Below are 22,701 nucleotides of genomic sequence, written 5' to 3' on the forward strand. Positions count from 1 at the left end.
CTATGGTGTCACTGGACTCTAACCTAACTAATTTCCAGACCACAGAGATCAGTTCCCCTGGAGAAAATAGCAGATTTGGAGGATGCAAGTCTATGGAATCACATCCAGGCTCAGCTCCCTTCCCTCTCCAAACTCCGCCCTCCCAGGCTCTGCCCCCAAACCTTAGACAACCCTATTTGTACCTCACTTTTGGGAGAACCAAAAATATTACAGAACAGAACCCAACAACTATGCATTATTAGATGGTTTTATTTGAAATACTTTGAAGTAAACATTATAGCAAGGCACGAATGCCACTGCAGATTAAATAGATATGTGATGGCTTGGGAGTGATTCCCCCCCTCCCCTGCTATTGTTACTTTAGCTAGGCTACTTTGTAAAACATTCCCTAGACTAATGTACACAGTATCAAAAAATACAAAGGGTTTTTATCAAAACACGTTCTGACGAGAAAGTGAGCAATTCAAATGTAATAAGATAAATAGTTCTTTCTTCTTAAATTATTTATAGTAAACATGAGCAGGAGTCTGACTCAACATAAAAAAACTGTATATATATATGTATATATATATAAAAAAGAGAACGTAGTAGTATTACATAGAGCATGAGGGAAAACACACAAGATAGCACGGACAGGAAAAACAAGTTGATGCAACTGTACGGGAACAGAAAACCTCCAGGGTCATCCCACCAATTGAGTAAAAACTGATGATGTACAACCCTGCCCCGAGCTGGAGCAAGCGTTTGCGGTACTGACTGTGTTTCGGTCAGATGCAAGGGATGTAGTGGGCTCTAGCTGCCCATGACAACTTATACTGGAGTAAAAAGCAGTCTATACGGTGCCACAAGACTCCTATTGCGTGTTAATGGAACTGGGTGGTCCTCCTGCGTGGCTCAAATCTGCAAGGGTGGAACAATTGGGGCCATGGCAATTGTTTCTGCAAACCTGGGGTAATCTTCAGGTGCGGAGAAATATATAAATAGGAGGAAAATTTATATATATATATATGCAGGGAGTTAAAAATACCAGCCCCCAAAGTCTGTGCAGATGTTGCGTTTTTTTTTAAAGTTGAAAATTTAAAACAAGTGGAAGTAGGAGATGGGGACTGGCTGAAACTGTGTGTGCATGTAAAGCAGCAATTGGGAGAATTTGGGCAGTGAGAAAACTAGACACTTAGGGAGAATAAGAGGGGAGAAAGCAGAGGCCAGTGGGAGGGGGACTGTATTTCCCCCACCCATGCAAGTCCTTGTGGGTCCCCGTGCCATTCATATATAAATGACACTTCCGTGCTACATTTCTGGGCCAACTAAGCACATAGAGGAACTGTGTTTTCCTTTGCAGAAATCTTTATGTTGCGCTTAGTCCTGTTCTGAAAGCAGGACAGCTCCTTGTGGCGGTCACATTCTGCTGTCAGGTGCTTTTGCTACAATAGGGCCGCATCTCTGGATGCTGAGGCTGACTAGGGTACAGTCAATAACACAAAATCCTGCTTGCACAGAAAAGAAAACTCACTTGCTGATTTCAAAGAATCTCCTCCAGAGATGGCCAATTTTTTTTTAAACACCATTGCACTGCTTCCATTGAGTGGCTGAAAGGTGAGCTGAACATGATTTAAGGGCAGGGAAGCCCTCAGTGGATTGATGGGTCAAGAGGAGTGGGGGACTTAACAAATACTTGTGTAGTCCTAGCACGAGTGTTTCGTAGACCTGGATGAGGAACTGCGGGGAAAATACCAGAAGACTTTATGAAACAGGGAGGGGGGGGTGTGGAGAGCAAAGCTAAGCTGTTGGCTGAGGCCTTGAGTGCCACATGATCAAACAAAAAGAGCTCCTTTTGTTCTGACTTGGGGGGGGGGGACAGAAGAAAAGTGCTCCTTTCCCTGAAGGTTCAGACATGGTTCAGCTGGGGATCTTGACCACCCACTCCCCTCTTCCCCCTCCTCTCCCATCTGTCACATATTCAGTGCTACGGAGATGGTGGCGACAACTTTTGAATTCCCTTACGAATTAAAAGTGAGTGGAATGCAGAGCCCATTCCACAAAACCAATAGCATATTTAGAATCCCCCCCCCACCCATCAATGAAAACCTCAAAGGGACACAAAAATCTATTCTTAAACATTTGGAGACTTTGAATGTTTGTTCTGAGAGCTGAGTTTCTCAGTGTCCCGTGACAATGAATCACACTCCAAGTCTTTCTCCTTTGAACCGCCTCCTTCCGCATCCCCGACATTCATCTCCCCGTTAGCCTCCGCGTGTCCATTCCCCTTTGTCTCCGTGTCCAGTCCCTCTTTTCCATCTGCTGGTTCTTCTTGTTCCTCCTGTTCATCTTCCTCCTCTTCCTCCTCCTCCTCTTGATCTTTGACTTTATGAACAATGAAGAGGTGCCTATTCAGAGAGATGTGGGACGTGTAACACAAGCCACAGAGTAGGCACTGAAAAGTGGAGCTGTCCGTCTTGTGCTGAGGTATGTGTCCCTGAAACTCAGTCTCAGAGGCTGTCGAAAACTCACATTTTGCACATTTCCAGTGTGCTTTCAGTTTTTTTGCTGGTGGATCTTCAGATCCCGACGCGGCCTTTTCTGTCTGCTCCAAGCTATCTGCTGACACCCTCTTTGGAGATTTTGTCTACCAAACAAAAACAGAAAAGCGTAGCTTTATTGCACCAACCACCAAAGGCTTGATCCAGTCCCCATGAGTCCTAAGGCTGTAAATCTCGTTTAATAAGGCAACCATTTAAACTAAGGAGAATTCTATAATTTGAACTTTAATAAGCTCATTAACAACAACAACAACAACATTCGATTTATACCGCCCTTCAGGACAACTTAATGCCCACTCAGAGCATTTTACAAAGTGTGTTGTTATTATTCCCACTACAATCATCCTGTGAGGTGGGTGGGGCTGAGAGAGCTCTGAAAGAGCTGTGATTGACCCAAAGCCACAGAGCTGGCTTCAAGCAGAGGAGTGGAGAATCAAGCCCAGTTCTCCAGATTAGAGTCCTGCGCTCTTAACCACTACACCAAACTGGTTTGCAATCTATCTAGTCTGCATATATCTGATTTTTGCAGAGAAAAATTAGCATGCCAAGATGCTCCAGGATCAGTCTTGTCGGCAGATGATTAACACTGAGGCCGCACTGGAAAACAAGTATCTGTCTAATTTACACAATTTAAAGGTAAAAGCAGTCCCCTGTGCAAGCACAGAGTCATTACTGACCTGGGGGGGGGGAGAACGTTGCATCATGACGTTTTCTTGGCAGACTTTTGTTACGGGGTGGTTTGCCCGTAACAAAATGATTTTGTGTGTGAGCACATGCAGAGGATTTTTTACCCCCCACCGCTCTCACAGTGTTCAGCTCTTGTTTTTCATAACTGAACAACCTTCACAATGCACAAGGGTTATCGCTTGCTCTGAAAAAACAACACAGAAACGGGCAAAGCAAGTGCTGAAACTGCACACGCTAGAATGTGGGGAATGCCACAGGCTGCAAGCAAAAGGGGAGGGCCACCAGGTGGGACAGGCAGCCATGGAGAAAAAAAACATTAATTTTCCCTTGACCCCACAGCACGGCAGATTACTTTTGTCAAGACTTCTGTTGGAGCTTTGGCTTTGGATATCTGGGAAAGGTCTGGGTTCTTGATGCCATGCATCAGGCTGATGTGGTTCTCCAGCGCAGACAGCTGAGGAAATGCCTGAACTTCCTCTGTGCAGTACCTTCAAAACAAAGCAAGGCAAGATTGTTCATGTTAACAGCGTTTTTGTCCCCTTCATTTCTCTCCCCTCCCAGTGGTAAAATTCCCCGTTGTTAAGTTCTCTGAGGCAAGGAGGACCTCTTATTCCTTATGCAACTCTGAAACTGCTATGTCCATTGATTGTATATTTTATTATTCACAAATTCAATTTAAACCCCAGTAAGTAAACAGAGAGCTTAAAGCCACTGCATATAGATTACAGAGGCCTCCATTCAATCCAATGCAGAGTTAGCCAGTCTGAGCCCAATCCAATCTGTTGCTTCAACTGGAGTAACTTTGTTTAGAAGGGCTCTGTCAAGCTCTCTAAAAACAAGCTTCAATACACATTACAACATATGTAGTTGCTTACGCACGATTTTGACAACTTTTTAAATGACACGCTTTTGTTACACACACACTTTTGTTTCTGTGACAGTAAGAAGAGCCACCGGCTGACAACACAGAATAGTAAAAATGCAAATTCTGTGTAATGCATTCTGACCAAGAGCAGCATTGTGTGAATTCAAGTCATATCTAACAAAGTGGGCCCTCGCTCACAAAATCTTTGCAGGATTCTGCACGGCTTTGAATTAAAACATCCTTCTGTGAAGAAGTGAATGTCTCTCGACGAGGATGACTCGGTAGGCATCAGCTCTTCCACCACCACCCCTCCCCCAACCCAATCCCATCCTCATGTAAAGAATATTTTTTAAAACGGCAAAACTGGTGAAACGACACTAGCTAATTTCAGGTAAGACTGGTTTTTATAAATCAATAGATCCCGCAGCAGATCTTTTAAGTTCTGCAAAGACAGAAGAGCTACAACTTTAAAAATGTAATACGTGAGACCCTGTTCCCTTTCCTAAGTGGTTTAGATAATGCTTTGTTTGGAAGGTAAAGAACTCCAGTCTCATTTCAAAAGCCCACTTTTCCCACCCATGGAGGGTAAGTTCTAATTTTACATTTTGAAGGAATCCCCAGATTTGCTCAGGGATGAGCTTGTGAGCGGAGGCTAGCTTTCAAAGGTTGCTCTAGTTTGTGAGACAGTCCTTCAAGCAACTGGCAGGGATGTCCCAATCACCTCCCCACAAAGATTTGTGTGTCAGCAGAAGCCACCTCTGAAAGCATGTGCTCTGTATCCAAAGAGGCTCAGAAGCTAGCTTTCTCTGCTGGGTCATATCAGAGGGTGACCTTGGTCCCTCTTGCTGACTGCGGTAACGTTATCAGTAAGTCGGTGAGGATGAGAACAGCTTCCCTTCTACGGGAAAAATAAAGAGGTATGTGGGATAGGAATGCTAGACAAAATGAGGATCTGTTTTGTCTGGGTCTTGGTGGGAACTGCATTCGTTCAAATGAAGTGGGAGTTCAGGAGCCCACAAAGTGCAGGAGTTCAAACTTCCAAGACTAAATCATTATGTTGCACTCAAAATCACCGTGAACAAGAGCCTAGCATTCTGCCGCCTTCAGAGGTCAGCTTGAAGCAATGTGACATGTTTACTTAAGGAACTGGCCAACTAATGAGGACTCTGAAAGCAGAATATTCTTCCACCAAACTAGATACAATGGACTCCGGCCACTACACCACACAGCCTCTCTTTTAAACAGCAGTCTAATGAAGTCCATGCAATCCTTTCTCAGAATACAGGCAGCTGTTTGCATTACTGATAGGACTCACTGCAGTCCCATTGTGGTCTCTAAAGGGGGGAAAGTTAAAGAACCGCCTTGTCTGGCATGTTGCTCCAGACTCTTAAATTATGTTCCGAAACAGGCAGTGGCAGATACATCCCTTGCAAAGCACTTTGCAGCCTGGAAGATGAGTTCACCGTGGAAAAGAACGCCGCGGACTCACCAGCAGGTGTAAGCTTTCTTTGCTGTGTCATGATTATTGCGAACGTGCCTGCGCAGACTATTGGAGGCATGGAATGACTGCTCACACTGCCGACAGGGATATCTCTTCACGTTCTAACAAAGGAACAGAAGACATTAGTGAAAAGGCGGGAGCAGCAGACTAGAAACATACATTTTGACTGGGGCAGAAGAACTGGACTCAAGTCCGCAAAGCCGTTCTTCACATTACAGCACAAAACATTTTTGCACAAAGATGCACTTGCAATCCACATGGTACACAACGATCCTGCTCGATGAGAGGCTGCCTGTGGACGTTTGGGTAAACAGGGCCAAAAGTTTTGGCCAGGAGGTTGTGTCAAGAATCCGTGGCTCTCAAGACGTGTGTTGGCTGAGAATCTACAGATGCTCCCCCACCCCTTCAGTTGTGGAGACATGCGGTGGACTCGCTGAAAACATGTCCTGCTTCCCATCACAGCAAATCGCTCCCGGTTATGAATTCATTTCTTTGCATCAACACACTGATGGGTTTCTCAGCCTCATTCCAACACTTGTAAAATGGGGACTAATGATCTATCCCTCAAAGTTGTTGAAAGGATTATCAAGACTGTTTGTATGCTTTTGCAGTCTTTCTGCGGCATACATTTGACACGCTTTCCCACAAGCTTGTAATAGGCCGAAGAAACGGGCAGCTTCCGTCTGTACTCTTGCTTTGAAATGGGTGTGTGCTGTAAAGCTACAAAGTGTGTGGGGGTGGGGGGGGCGGGAGGGGGGTGAGAAGATGTACTAAACATGGCACCACAAGGTTTCCACAAGACCCTTACTTTTCCGTGGTTTTTCTTCATATGAGACACGTAGGTTTCTCGGTCGGGGATCCACTGTGAACACTCCCGACAGGTCCAACTGCAGGATTTTGGCTTGGGCTTTGATTCTGGGCTCATGTCTTTTGTGGGCAAAGGTGTCTGGGAAGTACCGTTGATGACTGACAGCTCCTTTGATGTCGAGAGGGCGTTACTGCTCACTGCTGCCTCCGATTTCTGGCGGAAGCTGTTAAGATCCTCAGGATTTTCAGGAACCCCATGGACGTTCTAACAAACAAAAAAGTCACAGAATGGAGAACAGAATGAAAAAAACCTGATAATTATCTGTGTATCTGACGTACAAAATAAATAAATGCACACAGCTCTCTTAAACAGCTCGGTCAATTTGTAGAATAGCAAGGTGGGCCCTCATTCGGGTGATGACTGTGGAGCACCGGGGAACAACACAATCGTGTAGAAAAAGAATGTGGTACGTTCCTTTTTGGACTATACCACCTGAGAATGTAAAGGGGAGACACTGCATGTTTCAATCGTCCTCTGTTAAGAAGTACTCCCTGAAACTGAAAGGTTAACATACTGGGGATACAGGCTGGTTACCTTGCCAACTTTCCCTGACATGCCACCTTTCCAAGTATAAGTCAGCCCTTGGCTGTGGGGGGAAAACACCATCCCACCTTGACCTAAAACGATACAAATGTTCCTCACGTTGCCCACTTTATTCCCCTCAAGAATGTTTTAACAGTTTTAAACGGAGTATAGTCAACTACGGTCCCAAATGACAATGTCAAGTCAAATGTGGATTTGGAAAAATAGTCAATACAAGGCCGACTATGTGGTTGCTCTCAAGCTGCCCCTGTTAATAGTAAGAAGGATCAATGTATATTGTGATCCCAAACATATGTACCCTAGTTTGGCTATCATGACTGTTATATGGGGTATAATAGAAGTAATTAATGAGGTGTTACAAACCCAAATAAATAAGAATCCAGAACTGCTGCTACTAAACTTGGGAATGGAGAATGTTCCAGTGCAAAATAGAACATTGTTATTTTATATGACAGCTGCAGCAAGATTACTGTATGCGCAGAAATGGAAAGTGCAAGAAGTACCTACTGTAGAGGACTGGATTTACAAATTGCTGTACATGGCAGAGATGGATAAAATGAGAAGAAAACTTAAAGACCTGGATCCGGGACAGTATTTGGCGGACTGGGCGAAACTGAAACAATTTTTGGGAAAAAAATGGGATGTGAAAGGAGAACTGTGGCAGTTTGAGAACTTTTGAAATAAGACATTTTAAACAGAAGAGAGAAGTGACTTTACCATTAAGAATTTATATCTATTTTAATCTAAGCTTGGATTATAAAATAGCAGAAGAGGGGTGAAATTTAGAACTGATTTTTTAAAGAATAAGATAGGGAGGTTACGATAAGTAATACCTTTCTCAGAGTATATGAATAAGGGAATAGTTAAATAAATATACTGATGGGGCATACTATATATATTATTATGTTGGTAGATCAGATTGTATATTATATAATGAATGTGCAGTATGGTGCTGTGTGCGGTGCCACATTGGTGGCAGGGCGCACAGTAGGGGTGTTAATACATATTATAATGACAATAGTATATTTGATAGAATATATGTTTAAAAGAAATAGAATATGTTTAAACTAAGACTTTTGTTATATATTATATTATATTATATTTATTATATTATATTATATTATATTATATTATATTATATTATATTATATTATATTATATTATATTATATTGGTCTGCTATATTGAGGGGTATAAGATTTATACTATATTGATAGTTTAATTGATAGATGTATATTATACTGATAGAATATTTGATAGTATAATTGATAGAAGCATGCTATATTGATAGGATATTTGATATATATGATAGAATACCTGAAAAAAAAATTTAGAATGTGCTTAGACTAAGGGAATTATCAAGTAATAAGAGGGGGTAAGGGTTGGAAAGCTGTTGGAAGTCGATAGAGAGGGGGGAGGAAAAGGGTGGGGGATAGGGTTAATTAGATATTGAGGGAATGTATGTATTGAATTTGAAAAGTATACTCACCAACAAATTTTTTTTTTAAAAAAATGACTGTTATATGGGGGTCTGTCTTCTGAAATATTCGTAGACACAGTTCCCTGAGAGATTTGGGGAGGGAGACACACATGCATATACGTGCGCACACACGCAGCGTCTAGTATGATATGATTACATATTGGCTGGATCTTGAGTAAACTGCGTTCATCAGCGTCTTGCCAACTGCCTTTTTCACAGTTTTATGCAATTTGTATTGACTGGTTTTCTTGAAGGCTTGTTTTTGTGATTTTACCTGCACTATTTAATCTTCATAGTGGACCTTATTTGGTCGTATCAATTCTTTTCAGATTATGACTAATAGGCACAGGATGTTTGTACGACTTGTATGTAGAAACTGGTTACAATTTAAGATGGCTAAAAGAAACAGAAGTATTGACTAACTGATTGAAACAGAGAACAAAAAAAAAAGCACTGTGTAAGAAGGCAGCTGCCCCTGTGGACAGCATGGTAAGAAAACTGATTATTTAAACAGCAGCATTTCTGGAACAAGATAACCCGCTACTGCATAAATACCAGAGTCTTGATCATGTGGAACCATTTAAGTCTCCCCTATGATTTATTATTTATCGAATGCTCGCTCTCTTGGGGCTTTTTATGTCGCATGTGAACGTCACTTGTCATATGTTCATCAAGACTGTTTCAGATCCAAGAGTCTGTCACCAAAGTTCTCCATCTAATTCAAGACAGTTGTTCTGCATGCAAGGAAGTAAAAGGACACCTGGACAAAGCTGTTTTGCCTTCTTGGCTTCTGCCCTGAATGAAAGCCAAATCAACCAAGATATAGAAGACCTGATTTGCACTCTTAATCTGAAGAAGATGCTCATTATTGTCGGGTTTTCATCCAGCCCTATGACTCTCCCAAAGGGAACCTGAAGACTGGGGCAACTTTTTTTAGTGTTCTCTGACATGGTGAGACTAATAGGGCTGAGTTCTGTATGTTGGCTAAAGAAGGTGGGTTATTTAAACTATGTAAGGTGACATGGACTGCAAGCTTGTAATTTTGGGGGGAAAGAAAGCACAGGAGCAGCTTGCGTCTCATCCAGTGGTTTTCTCCCTCCATCTGAAAAGATCCCCTTAAAGGTCATCTGCCTTGAGATCTTATCTTTAACAATGATCCTTGAAGAGGAAATCCAACATTTAGAAAAAGCAAGTGATACAGTCTTCTTGGGACACTTCCAATTCAGTATGCAGGAAGAGGATCATACTCAAACACTTCCTCTGTGAAATGCTTCCTGCTTGAAGAAAGCTAGCATATCAGGAGGGAAGCTTTTAGTTGGCACTTCTCCCTTATGAACTGATTTTCTATATGCAGAGTTTTTGATGTGTGAGAGAATCAGCACGTATGACCACTTACCTGCATCCTGATGTGGCATGTTCCTGTAAGAACTGTACCACATGCTTTCTTTGAGCACATGTGCTTTAGATTTTACGTTTGTGTGAATGTACTTTGCTAGTAGGTGAAAGGAAGCTGTCAATGTTTTGCACAGGGCAAGATACTAACAGACACCACTAGCCCCCTCCTGCTATTGAGACCCGACACAAACCTCTCTGAAGATGAAGCGTGCAACCTGCCCAGTTCCATAGGTGAGCCACCAGAGGGACCTGGAATTTGTTTCCCCCCTCAAGCCCTCCCCGCCCTCCTTGCAGCCCTGCAGGTCTGAAATGCACAAAGTTAAAGGGAAGGGGTACAGGGGTGGGGTCCTGTGTGGGCACTGAATAATCTCCAGCCACCAACCTTGACATGCTGCATTAACTGCGGTTTCTGCATATATACCAGCTGACACTGCGGACACTTGAAGACTCCCACCATCAGCCGGTTGGCATTTTGCTGGAAGTGCTCCTGCAGAAGCCTCTTCTTGTTAAAGACAGTCTCACATGAACATTTGTAGATCACCCTGGAATTAGGTTAAACAAATTAAAAATATAAGTCAGTCACTGACGACGGGTGAAAGGAAAGAAAACAAAACCCCACTCTCAGCAAACTGCCTGGGAGTAGAAATAATATTGCACCAAGTTCTGTTAACCCATCGCCTTAAGTGTTGCCCCTCCAGGAGACCTGGAATGGTTCAGAAATGTGGCTTTCTTAAGCAGAAGCAGGCACGGCACAAGCGGAACTCACTGGCTTGAGTTTTTAAGGCGAGGAAAGTAATTTTTTTTTAAAGAGTGAAAAGTACGTGCAAATGGCCCTGCCCCTTCTTTGGTCCAGAGCCTCTGCCTGCATCTTCTCTCTCTGCAGCTCTTGAGAAGTAAGGAGGCTTGTGAGAGATACAAACCAGGAAACGGCACAGTGCAAAAGCAACCAGCCACCATCTAAACAACACAATGCACACTTTTAGACAGAGAGAACATCAGTAGGGTCTGTCCTCCAGCTCACAGGGCTGGCCAGCACACTGCTTACTGGAGAACAAGCCGTGCTGCACGACAATGCAGTGCCCGGGATACGGCATAGATGATGGTAACTGACTCTTTGCTTATGGAAGCACGTTTAGGGAACTGGAACAGGAGAAACGGGACAGACTCGACACTCAAAGAAAGATGCCAGAAGGCACACTATGCCACGCAAGGGAGGGCAATTCCAGAGATATGGAGGGCGACCCGAAGAGACACTTACTGAGATGTCTTGTGAGGCTCTGCAGGGTGCTGACTTGTGATGTGGGCGGTGGTGCTGTCGGCAGACTTGAAGGCCATGGGGCAGAATGAACACTTGTGGAAGACTTCGCAGTGTTTCTCGTGAATGTGCACCTTCAGCATCGCTTGCGACATGAAGACAACCCCACAGTGAGTGCACCTGGAAACAGAGAGGGATGCTGTGAGCACGGCTGGCGACGTTTCCTGACGCACCCTCTCCCCTTCTGGGGCACTCTCGAGGGTGTCCTGCACCGGACAGCTCAATTACATAATTTTTGTTTTTCAGAATGTTTGTTTTATTGTAATAGCAACTGATCAGCCCAATCAATGGACAATTAAATGTGTAATATTAACTAGGCAAGTGATCTGAATGGCACACCGTGCCAAATAGCTGAACTTGGGCCAATTGGATCATGCCTCCTTTGTGAAAATTCAGCTGTCCCAAAACTATCTTCACAGGTCAGCTATATGAGACAGATCCTCCTTCTGAATGACCGGAACGACACCACAGTGGAATGCTCACCGGTGGATGAGAAGCTTGTGGCTTGTTAGCTACTCCTTAAGTTGCCCGATGGAAGTGGCGAGCATTTGGTTGGATAAGCTTTGTTTACTCTCACTGTGCTCATCAGCCATAGACTGCTCTTGGGGTACTGATCTACAGAAAAGAGCCGGGTGAGGATCTGCCTGCTCTTTGGTGCTCCAGGCAGATTCCTGAAACCCCAGCCTCTATGATCCACTGCAAAGACGGGTCCAAATGTTGCGATGCCCAAATACCCTGCATGAAGTTCCTGGTGCCAATGAGATGCAGCCCAACAATCTCTCATCAAGTCCAGCTACTTAAAGGGAGAAGAGGACATGAGAATAAAGGTCAGAAGGGGACATAATCAAATACATGCTCCTGAGCATGAGCAGTATAGAAAGTCCAAACACGGCCCATCTCCAGACGAAAGGCATTTCACAGCTGGAGCTCCTTTTCTGAAAAGATGGCCAGTACAATAAGTTACTAATTTCGGGCCATTTTTGTGCCAGAGCAAACTAACCAACATTGAATCAGTAACTGATTATGGTGGTGGACTGGGTACGCATATACGTGCTAGGAGAAAAGCCTTCACAGTTGGCTCTCTAACCTCTGTATATCTACATGAAATTATATGCAAAACTCCTATGGGCAAGGTTGTCTACTCTTACATTCTGCTGTTCCCAAATTACTCCAGGTGATCTGTACCAGATGATGGTAACTAGTAGAGAGTGTAAACATTCCTTACGATTCTCCCAGTTTACTTCCGCTCGCACAGAAATGATGTATAATATTTGCAATAGCATGTTGCATGACGCTTTTTGAAAGCAATAGCCCAAGTCGATAATTATGCTTGATGTTTCCCTTCTGCTGGGACACAGGGTATGTTTTTTTTAAAAAAAAGCTTGTAAAATTGTTTTTAGAAGATTGTAAAATCATTTAGCCGTTTTTGCACTTGGGGGAAGCGACAACAAATTTAGACTTTAAAAGGGAAAAACACACCACAAAACACTAGTAATACTGTGTCAATACAGATTATCCTAGAGCATTGCTGAGATAAGCAATGGACCAGGGGTTCGTTAATACGCTCTTGTTAATTTGTGTAAAGACTATCAATTTATTCAGAGGCTGAGCTCGAGAGTTCAGTTGCTTCTACGTCTTAAGCTACCTCGTAATGAATATACCGTTTTATAAGGTATTTTATGTGCCTGTGATTTAGTCAATATTGTTATGCATTCTTGCGTTTCAGGACCTGCAGCCTATATTTTTAATGTTGATCTTGTTAATTGTGGCATCACGGATTTCTGCGTGTCGCCTTAAGGACCAAATTTTCTGGCCAGATGTACAGGGCTGGAAGTGCCTCAAAGAAATAACTATAAAGAACTGCTGCCGAAAACTGCAGAGAAGCCTGTCTGCCCCATTCTGCTCCCCCCTCCCGACCTACTCCCATGGTATCTTCAACTCCCTTAAATACAACTATGTTTTTTAAAAGAAGGACAAACCTGTAGCCAACTTTGCGCGAGTAATGTAGGCAATTCTCCTTGACGTGGGTTTGGAAATAAGCTGACCGGCAAATGGCGCCACACTCTGGGCAGCAGTAAGGGGATTTGTGAGTGTGGATTCTTTGATGAGCGCTGTAGCTGCACTTGTTGGGTAAAAGCATCAGGCACACCTGACAGGTCTAAGGGAAGAAAACAGAGAGGTGGTGGTCAGCCATTTGGACTAGAAAGGTCTTCTGCACCTCTCCCCGTCTGTGGCAGGAAAAAAAAACCCTCTCAGCCACCATAGCCGCCAGCTTTTCTGTACCTTCTGCTACATTAGCCCTCCTCTATCCCCGTTACTCCCTTCCCCATAGCCCTCCTTTGGCAGAGGAGGAACACTGAAAAATGTAAAGCATCACAACTCCAAACTTTCCACTCCCAACACCCTCTCCCAACCACCCTGCAGTTTGCCTCTCCATTTGTTACTTGGAAATGCAGCAGTAGGAGAGTACAATAAACCTGGTATCCTCAACATATGAGAGAGTTAACTACGTGTAAACAAGTTAGGTACAGCCACCCAAGGGGATCCTCCAGGGCTAAACATGATGCCCATCAAAAACAGAAGCTCCCTGAACCAAGTTTTTCATCACTGGAGAGCCCCAGGAACAATCCCACCTGAAGCTGTTGAGGCGGCACACAAACCTCTAATTAGGGTGGCCACACGAGGGCAAAGAACGATGGAAGATTACTGCAGGAAGTGAAGCCAGGGCAGCTAGTTCTGAGGCCAGCGCTCTACACAAAGGACTGTTAAAGAGGACAGCTGAGGACTGACCCTTGAAACACTTTCAGATGCCACGCCCATGACCACCAGCCAAATTCCAAACTGTGCTGACTGGCTGTTGTTAACGCTCAATGGGCTTTGGCCTCTAGGGCAGCGTCTGGCCTGACCAGACGGGTGGGGTGGGCAGAAAACAGACTGCAATCTACCAGTGAACCATTCTGCAGCGTACAAGCGGATGTCGGTGGCCAGGATTTGTGCAAGGACTGCTGGACAAGGGATAGATGGTGATATGATCCAGCAAGGTGCGCGGTCATGTTCTGTGCTGTAAAGATTTAAAATGTTTCAGTGGCCCATGAGGGTTCTATTTAAAAAAGAAAAGATGATGTAAGATTTAACTGGCCCTGACCTGGATGCCTCAGGTTAGACAAATCTCTTCAGATCTCAGAAGCTAAGTTCAGCCCAGATCAGTACTTGAATAGGAGACCACCATGCAAGTCCAGGGTCGCTATGCAGAGTTAAGCAATGGCAAGCCACCTGTGTATGTCTCTTGCCTTGAAACCCCCACGGGACTGCCGTAAGTCAGATGACCTGATGGTACTTTCCACTACCACCTAGACTTAACCGAGGTCAATGCACCAATGGCTTGTTGGACTTCTTTTATATACTGTCTTTACACTGTTCTGCTCTAATCTAGCCTCAGAGATCCATGACTTTCTGAATTCCACCTCCTATCTCACCATTTCTTCCCCAGGAGAAATCCTATATATTTATTCACCCAAATTTATCTAACTCGCACCATAAATCACCTCTCTGAAAGAGCTTAACTGACTTGCATCAAGAAGGTATCATTTGAAAGCTCATGGTGATGCCTGGGCAGTACTTGCACGGTCTCAAGGCTCATCTATATTTGACACCTGGCTTTACCATCCAATCATTAGTGCCAACCTCCATTACCCCTAGACTTCCTTCTCATACACTCTGTGCAATAAATTACACTCCAATGTGGTCTGAACTACAGGGACTAAGGATATTAGGAGGAAAGCTCTAGCAGCAGCTTTTCTGTCTTCTTCCTTTTCCTCCTCCTGTGCATGAACGTCTCAGCTTAATATGTTCAGAAGCTGGTGTGTGAATCAAGGGCTTCAGCCTTCTGTGACCCCTGGCCGTGCCCCCTCTCAAAAATACCCTCTCCCAACAAGCAGTGCACTGCTACCGAGGCATCTGAGGCAGCCCGTTGCTGCCATCTCCATTTTCTCTTTTGCTCAAGAAGGCGACGTCTTTTTCATCCCTATACTAAAGGGGCTGGTTTTCCACCAAGAACGTCAAGACAGAAATGCCAACTCATGACTTTGTGGCTTTTATTAAAAGAAAAAATGAAATTAATCCATGCACCTTGCAGACAAAAGCAGATTTCTAAAATGACATCCCCCTTTCTCAAGCAAACTCTCCCACCCAGCCAATGGCCTATCTCCTTAATGCTGCTTGAGGAAATGCCTGCCACTGGTAGTCCGCAACTTTACAGGCCTCATCCTAGAAAACAACAGTTTGGTACCAGTTGGTGTATAATACTTGATCCTGGTTTATATGCAGTTATAAACTGGGATATGCTACAGCATATTATCACTTGCTTGAGAATACAGCAAAATGCCAGGAACACGTGGCCAATTAGCAGTGCATGCAATTATCTGCATTGGGGTTACTCGTTGAATTTACATTTTTCATTCGCTCGGCCATAAATCAGTATCTGAACTGAGCCCTCCAGGCAATCACAGTCTGCATCACTGAGGCTTCGTTGTATGACCCTGCTGTGAATAAGTAAAACTGTTTTTGAAACAGAAAATATCCATGCCTTCAAGATCCAGTACAGGCAAATAGCTAGGGCAAGAAAAAGTCTGTGTTGTTACACAGTCGGCAGAAAAGGCACAAGATACTCACCCCCCCAAGCTCCCCATGGTCCCAGTCTCTTGTTCAGAAAGTTTCTTATAGCATGAGTACAGAAAACTCCCCCTCCCTCCAATGAACACTGACAGTTTCTGCAAAATCTCTCAATTCCTGGCAATTTTGGTCACTGAAAGCATTATTAACATCCTACACTGCGGGAATCCACTGAGCTGCATCAGACAGGAATTCAAGATGTATTAGCTCAGTGTCTGCACTAACTTAACTCCCTTGGCCAGACCGAAAGTGAAGCGGGGAAGAGTTGCCAAACCCAACTCTTGATTGATCTGTTGCGACATATATATTGTATGGTTTTGCTGAGGTCTCTACCTGTTGGTTTGTTTTATTTGTGGCATCATTAGGACCTCCTCCTATTTTTGGTGCAAATCAGACACTAGCCTGATATATTCTGGAATACCTCTTAAGCCCTAGCTGGCCCTAGAAACATCTTTAAAAGCCCACAAATACGGAAGAGGAAAAAAACTAATCTGCAAACTGGTTAAAAACATTATTATTACATTTACTATTGGACCAGAACAGAGGAACCCTATCTGGAAATTCTGAACAACCAAAATAATTAAAAAAATTATAAATCCAGGAATAATTGCTCACTGATAAATGTGGTGGGGAACAAGCCCCCGCACTCTATTTCCCTTCCTTCAACTAACCACTGATGTGCAGACAGCGGAATGGATCCAAGCATCCTCCAAATAGCCTTCCAGTAGCACAAGGAGCCTTCTTCCTACTTAAGTTTCTCTTCCTCCGATGGAAGATCAGTTTAAGTTGCAGGAAGTATCCTTAGATTGGAGGAAGGCATTAAACTTGAGTCCAAAGGAAAAGAGGGGTATAAATATTTAAATAAATAAACTTTGTTCAGTGGAGTGGCAGGACATGCCCTCAGCTCCCCGCTCTGAATTTCCCACACTCTTTAATATACTTGTGCTGGCCCCACCTTCAAGTATGGCTAATGCTAACTACAGGAGTTTTTTTTTTCAAAACTGGGAGCCAATTCCCAGTAATCCTTAACACTTAAGAGAATTCTGCCCATTCCCAGCAAACAGATCACAGACTGCTCACCTGACCCACACCGGCTAGGTGACAGTCACTGGCATAAATACATAATTTTGGCTGTGCCCTTAACCATAGCTGGAATATGGAATTTGCACCGTGGAATCAAAGGTTTCCCCATGGCCCTAAAGCAGCCAGCTTCAAGAAACGATGTTTCCAGGTCCCTTTTTAGGAACATGGACTGCGTAGCAAAGGCAATGGCAGCTGGAAGTAACAATTTACGGACAATTAATTCATTTGCAAGAGTAACTAATGCCCTCTGTGACATCCAGGAGGCCCCCTCCCCACTCAACTGAACTGAAATAGCTTGATGAAATTTTCCTGGCCTTAAAAGTGCCGCTGTGCTTGGAGTGTGACTTCGCTTAGGACGGCACTGTTATTTGTTCGTTATATTTTATTTTTAAAACGTCTATCCTGGCTGGTATGCAAAGGCTCTAAAAGCCTGAAAAATAAAACAAGTAACAATCTAAGTTAAAGGTATTGTACTCGAATTTCCTAGGCTGCGGCTTCTTAGCTCGATTAACAAACCTTTCAAAAATCACTACAGAAAAGATGCGGCCAGTTAAGCGAGCTGGCAGAAAGATCGCTGCAAAAAAGTTCTGTGCGAGCAACCAATCAGATGCAACTGCTGTGAATGATCCCTTTGTTACAACAAAGGTTCCTTTGTGGATTTCAACAACTACAAGATCAACTTAAGACAGCCAAGGCAAGCAAAGGGGGGGAAAAAGATGGAAGACGGGCACAGAGTTAAGAAAGGAGGCTGGGTAAGAGAATGAAGATCTGCCCGGCTGCTGTGGGCAGGCTTGCGGCTAGTTTGCATGTATGCCTGTGAAAGCCTGCGTGAAATTAACAGGACTGCCTCTCTGACCACTTTTACTTGGAGATGAGCTGCACAGATTTCAGTAGAACTTACTTTCAATTAAGTGTCTGGAGGACTGGCAGTCTAACTTAGCGTTGGGGCGTTTATGCTAAAAACAGAGTTGTCTGAATGGCTGCGTTCTGTTTACTTGTTTTGTTGGGACGTCTGTATTTATTTTTATTTAATTAAATTTATTTAAATACATTTATATTCCCCTCTCCCCACACGCGGGCTCAGAGCAGATCACAACTATGTAAAATATAGAACAGGATAAAATTTGGCAGCATAGCAACATAATATAAACAGCCACACACATATTGCACCACCCTAAGCAACCTGTGGGGCAGGGTGGCCAGTTATAGACGGATACACGGTTGAAGAGGATATGCGTTCCACCTGTGGCAGGAGGCCGATGCGGACAGCTTGAGTGGCCAGCCTGCCTGTCACCATACGCCTGGTGGAACATCGCGGTCTTGCAGGCCTGGCGGAGGGATAACAGATCTGAATGAGCCTTGGTTGATGCAGACAGAGAGTTCCACCAGGCTGGCAAAGCCTGGCCTTGGTTTAGGCAAGGCAAACCTCCTTGGGACCGGGGACCACCAGTAGGTGTTTGTCTGCTGAACAAAGCAGCCTCCGAGGAACATAACCTGATTACTTAGCTAAGCATTGATCAACTGACTGGTGTAGTGGTTAAGAGCAGCAGAACTCTAATCTGGGGAACTAGGTTTAATTCCCCACTTCTCCGCTTGAAGCCAGCTGGGTGACCTTGGGTCAGTCACAGCTCTCTCAGAGCTCTCTCAGCCCCACCCACCTCACAGGGTGATTGTTGTTGTGGGGATAATGATAACACACTTTGTAAACCGCTCTGAGTGGGCGTTAAGTTGTCCTGAAGGGCAGTATATAATTTGAATGTTGTTATTATCTTTATCAGCTGAAAGTTGCCACTCAGTAGCCTGGCAGACCTGATTCTTTTAAAAATAGTTCATAATTTAAAATAAAAGCCTTACAAAAATTGCAGGTGATGGATATCACCTCAGAAGAGGCATTCCCCCCTTCTCTACCACACACAAGGGAATCCCTCTTCTAAGACAGTGCCCGCTGTGATGCAGGCATGGATCTTCTCCAAACAAGGAAAAGTATCTCTTCTTCAGAATTCTGTTTCATTCAGATGAGAATGTATACAGATTTTAATTGATTAATTAACTCAACCTCATTAAATAGATTAAGATTTATTTGATCCCATGACAGCCCTAATTTTTTTATATGGTGGTAGCCGTATTTTCTAGTTTCATTCTTAGTAACTAGAGGCATGGATGAAAGCAAAGCAAATGTACAGAAAGCAAGTCAGAACTGGAGACCTTTTGTATGTTTTGGCTTGCAGACATCGAATGTAACAGCGGTTAAATAAGAATGTGCATGAACCCTGCTTGTGAACCTGACTCCTCCCTTCTCGCACAGACTGTGACGGCAAGCAAGTTTCTTAAGATTAACTCGAGTTACTTGTGACATATGAATACAGGTGCCCATGTTAATGGAATCTAGTTTTCCTCTGGCTTAACAAGACCTGAGGCCAAGATTAAATTCTGCACAAACTGGATCCAGACACACTTTTATTTAACTGTGGCTAAATTGGATGTCTGGATGCAGCCCCCATCAGTGGCAGAACAAATACCACCCTGGGAAGATATTAAGTCTGTATCTGGCTCTCCCCGGCTCCTATGAAGACCAGTTATTGTAAAGTCTTGCTCTTGCTTCTTGTAACGTAAGTGACAGTCTATACGTGTGACTGAGCCAAGAAACGAAACTCTAGTCCACTCAGTATTTTTGACTGAACATTAGATAGAGGAGGGGCAAGATGTTAAGTGAAAAAAAGGTAGGCTATACAAACAGACCGTTATAAGAAAGGATATCTCAATCACTCATCTTCTGCCCCAGTGACTGGAAATAACCGAAGCAGCAATGCAGTTTTACCATACATTTCTGACACCAAATAACTCATAACTGCAATTATATTCCATAATAAACCCTCTCCATGCTCTTTTCCATATGCTTTCCTCATTTTACATCGCATATAGATCCACAGGGCACGTCATGATTCAGCAATTCCTGTCGTGTGCTTGGCATAACATACGTTGGTGGGTCTTCGGTTTTAACACAAACTCAGCACAAGGGTAGCCCAGACATTAGGTACTGACTTACCAGTCCCTCGTTATCTTCCGAGGTCCTCTGATAATGTGCGGCTAGGGCAATATAGTCCAGCGCCTGCTTATTACATTCAAAACACTTTAATCCATGACGAATCAGTCTCAATGGGTCTGCGTACAGAGGCAGAGCTGGCTGGGGGTTTGGTGAGCTTCCCATCCCACTTCCTGAGGCGGCGCAGGACTTATGCGAAAGGGGGGCTGGCCGTGACGTCTGCGGCGTCGAAGACGTTGACGAGCTTGTTGGGGAAGGCAAAAACATTTGGTCTAAGGAAATGGGTTTCATGTACAGCTGCGAGCACTGCATGATGAAGCCTTTGCTCTTGTGATCCCTCGCGTGTTTAAGCAAGCTACACTTGTTGAAGAAAAGCAGCGTCGCCGAACACTGTGTGCACATGACTTCGATGTGGACGCTTCTCCGGCTGTAATGTTGAGTGAGGCTTTTTTCTAAGGCAAACGAATCTCCGCATTCCAGGCAACAATACCCGGAGACCGGCAAATGAATACTGCTGTCGAGAGGAGGGCTGAGGTTCGGCGCATATACGGGCACAGGATTGGCACCATGCAATACTTTGTTAAATGCCTCGACGACAAGCGGGGCAGCTTTCTTGACCTGGTGCACGAGTGGCACCGTCATCTGCGTCAGCTGAGACTGGCTGCGCCGTTGCACAGACGATTTTGCTGCCACGGATGCGGCAACACTGTGGGGGACCAAGTTGAGATTGGCGAGGTGCACGGCCTTTGGGAGAAGGCTGGCGGGGTTAGAGGGCTGTGCTGCCAGGCCCTGTGACTGCTTTTTGCTTGGCTGCTGACCTACAATACCTACTTTTATTGTGCTGCTGTTTGCCAGCAGAGAGACACTGGAGGTGCTGTTGACAGGAACGTCTGCAGTTATACTGTCTACTAGGGGGCTTGCTAGGGCTGCCTCTTGAGCAGTGGCTTTTGCAAAACCTTTGCATGGCTCCGTTTCCACGGACGCACCGCCTTCTGGAGAAGGGAAGGATTTAACAAACTCTTCCACTGCCGAGCTCTCCACAGGCGATTCTAGAGTATATTTGCCCAATTCATCTACCTCTGGCAAGATCCTAGTGACTGTCCTCTTAATTTCCCCAGAAGAGGTCTTAATAGTCTTGATCCTGACTTTGGGAATAGCAGGGGGAGAGCCAGTTGCCACAGAAGGAGAACCTTTGCCGCTGCTGTCGCTGCACACGCTCCGAGGGGACTCGGGCTGCTTGTTGGCTTTCCTCACCATTTCAAGGGGGCTTTTCGGACTCTTTGGTGACTTCGGCATTTTGGGGCTTCCTTTAATGCCGTCCTTGAATGGGCTGGGAGGCTCTTTTGCCAGATTCGCCTGGTCATCTTTTGCAATACCTGCAACTTTTTTGGCCTGAAGGGCTACAAGCGCAGCGACGCATGACGACAGTTTGGAGTGAGCAGGTTTTATACGCTGCCGAGGAGGGACGGCAGAAGAGAAGTTCATCTCGGGCCCTTTGCTCTCTCCCAGGCTATTGCTATGGAAGTTGCCAAGGGGCGGCCCTTCACCAACGAAGCTGTTTGTGTCTGCCAGGTCTTTGCCAGGCGCATCGTGTTTCTCTGGGCTCTTGTCACGTTCCCTTTGGTTGGTGTCCATCCTACATTCTTGCAGCCCGTGCATTTCTATCTTTGGATCTCTTTTACAGTATTGATCGAACATACTCAGTTCTGGTTCTGGCAGTTTCTTACTAAGCAGATCTAGCAGTGAGGGCCCAGTTGAAATAAACCGACTGAACTCTGTCTCTGGTAGGGTCCTACTTAGCAAATCTAACATGGACGACCCGGAAGGAATATACATTGGATGGGGTTGGAGGTAGGGAGTCTGGGCGAGTTTCGGTTTATCGACAATACTGTTCTCTTTGAGCGCATCTTCCGGCTCGGGGCTGGAGATGGGGCTGAACTGACTGAACGTTGGCAAGGGTTCTGACTTGGACTGTTCCAGCTTTTCAGGATAGCTTCTCAAGCCATCCCCGTTGATGAAAGCAGAATCAAACTTACTGTAAGTGTGAGTCTCCAGGGGCAGATCAGACCCACGGAATCCATTGTGTAGCAGGCCAGGTCCTAGATGGTTACCTTCTTTTTCTGCTTCAAAGGATTCCTGACGACATGTGTTCTTAACGATGACGCTCACAACCGGAACGTCAGAAGCTGGTGCCGCGTGAGACAAGGACGCGTTTTCATCAATACAAATTCCAGACTGCTTCAGATGGTTCTCGTTCTCCTCGCCGGCTGTCTGAATAGCTTCCTTGGCATCAAGGCTGGTGGGGTCAGGAATGTCAAAAGCAGCCAGCAGGTCATCAAAGTCTGGTGTTTTCATGTCTCCCATGATGAAAGCTGTAACAAAAGCAAAATAAACTGTCAGGTGCTGCATCCGTGAATGTCAATTACTGTGAATGTCTACTGTAACTTGAGAGAATCTAGGGAGACAAACACTCGCTGCCACATTAACAGCTCCTGCTCCTTAGGAGTTCAGCTGGTGGTCAGGCACCCATGCTTTCTAGTGGAACGAGAATTATTTTCGCAACATGGGTCATGGGCCACAACCAGCCTTTCCAAAGAAGTCTTTGGCCTTTTTTACTCTCCTGTACTCACAACAGAGGAGAAGCCACCAGCCAAACTTACCCAGAGGATTTTAGCTTTTGCTGAAGCTCAAGACTGAAGTTTCGGCCCTCC

At 44.7% G+C, this 22,701-nt stretch overlaps 1 protein-coding gene across 1 annotated transcript in view; it reads right to left on the minus strand.

Moving 5' to 3' along the window:
* Positions 1 to 247: 247 nt before the first annotated feature.
* ZNF592 (zinc finger protein 592) overlaps positions 248 to 22,701 on the minus strand; it is a 31,355-nt gene continuing 8,901 nt past the window's right edge. The window contains exons 2-9 of the mRNA XM_055002732.1: positions 19,994 to 22,362; positions 13,173 to 13,351; positions 11,137 to 11,313; positions 10,261 to 10,420; positions 6,402 to 6,665; positions 5,582 to 5,694; positions 3,580 to 3,715; positions 248 to 2,626 (exon numbers count right to left, since the gene is read on the minus strand). Coding sequence (XP_054858707.1) covers positions 2,114 to 2,626; positions 3,580 to 3,715; positions 5,582 to 5,694; positions 6,402 to 6,665; positions 10,261 to 10,420; positions 11,137 to 11,313; positions 13,173 to 13,351; positions 19,994 to 22,354 — 3,903 coding nt within the window. The 5' untranslated portion in view covers positions 22,355 to 22,362 and the 3' untranslated portion in view covers positions 248 to 2,113. The remainder of the gene's footprint in view (positions 2,627 to 3,579; positions 3,716 to 5,581; positions 5,695 to 6,401; positions 6,666 to 10,260; positions 10,421 to 11,136; positions 11,314 to 13,172; positions 13,352 to 19,993; positions 22,363 to 22,701) is intronic.

This window comes from Eublepharis macularius, chromosome 18, assembly GCF_028583425.1.
Source record: "Eublepharis macularius isolate TG4126 chromosome 18, MPM_Emac_v1.0, whole genome shotgun sequence".
NCBI classification, from domain to species: Eukaryota; Metazoa; Chordata; class Lepidosauria; order Squamata; family Eublepharidae; genus Eublepharis; species Eublepharis macularius.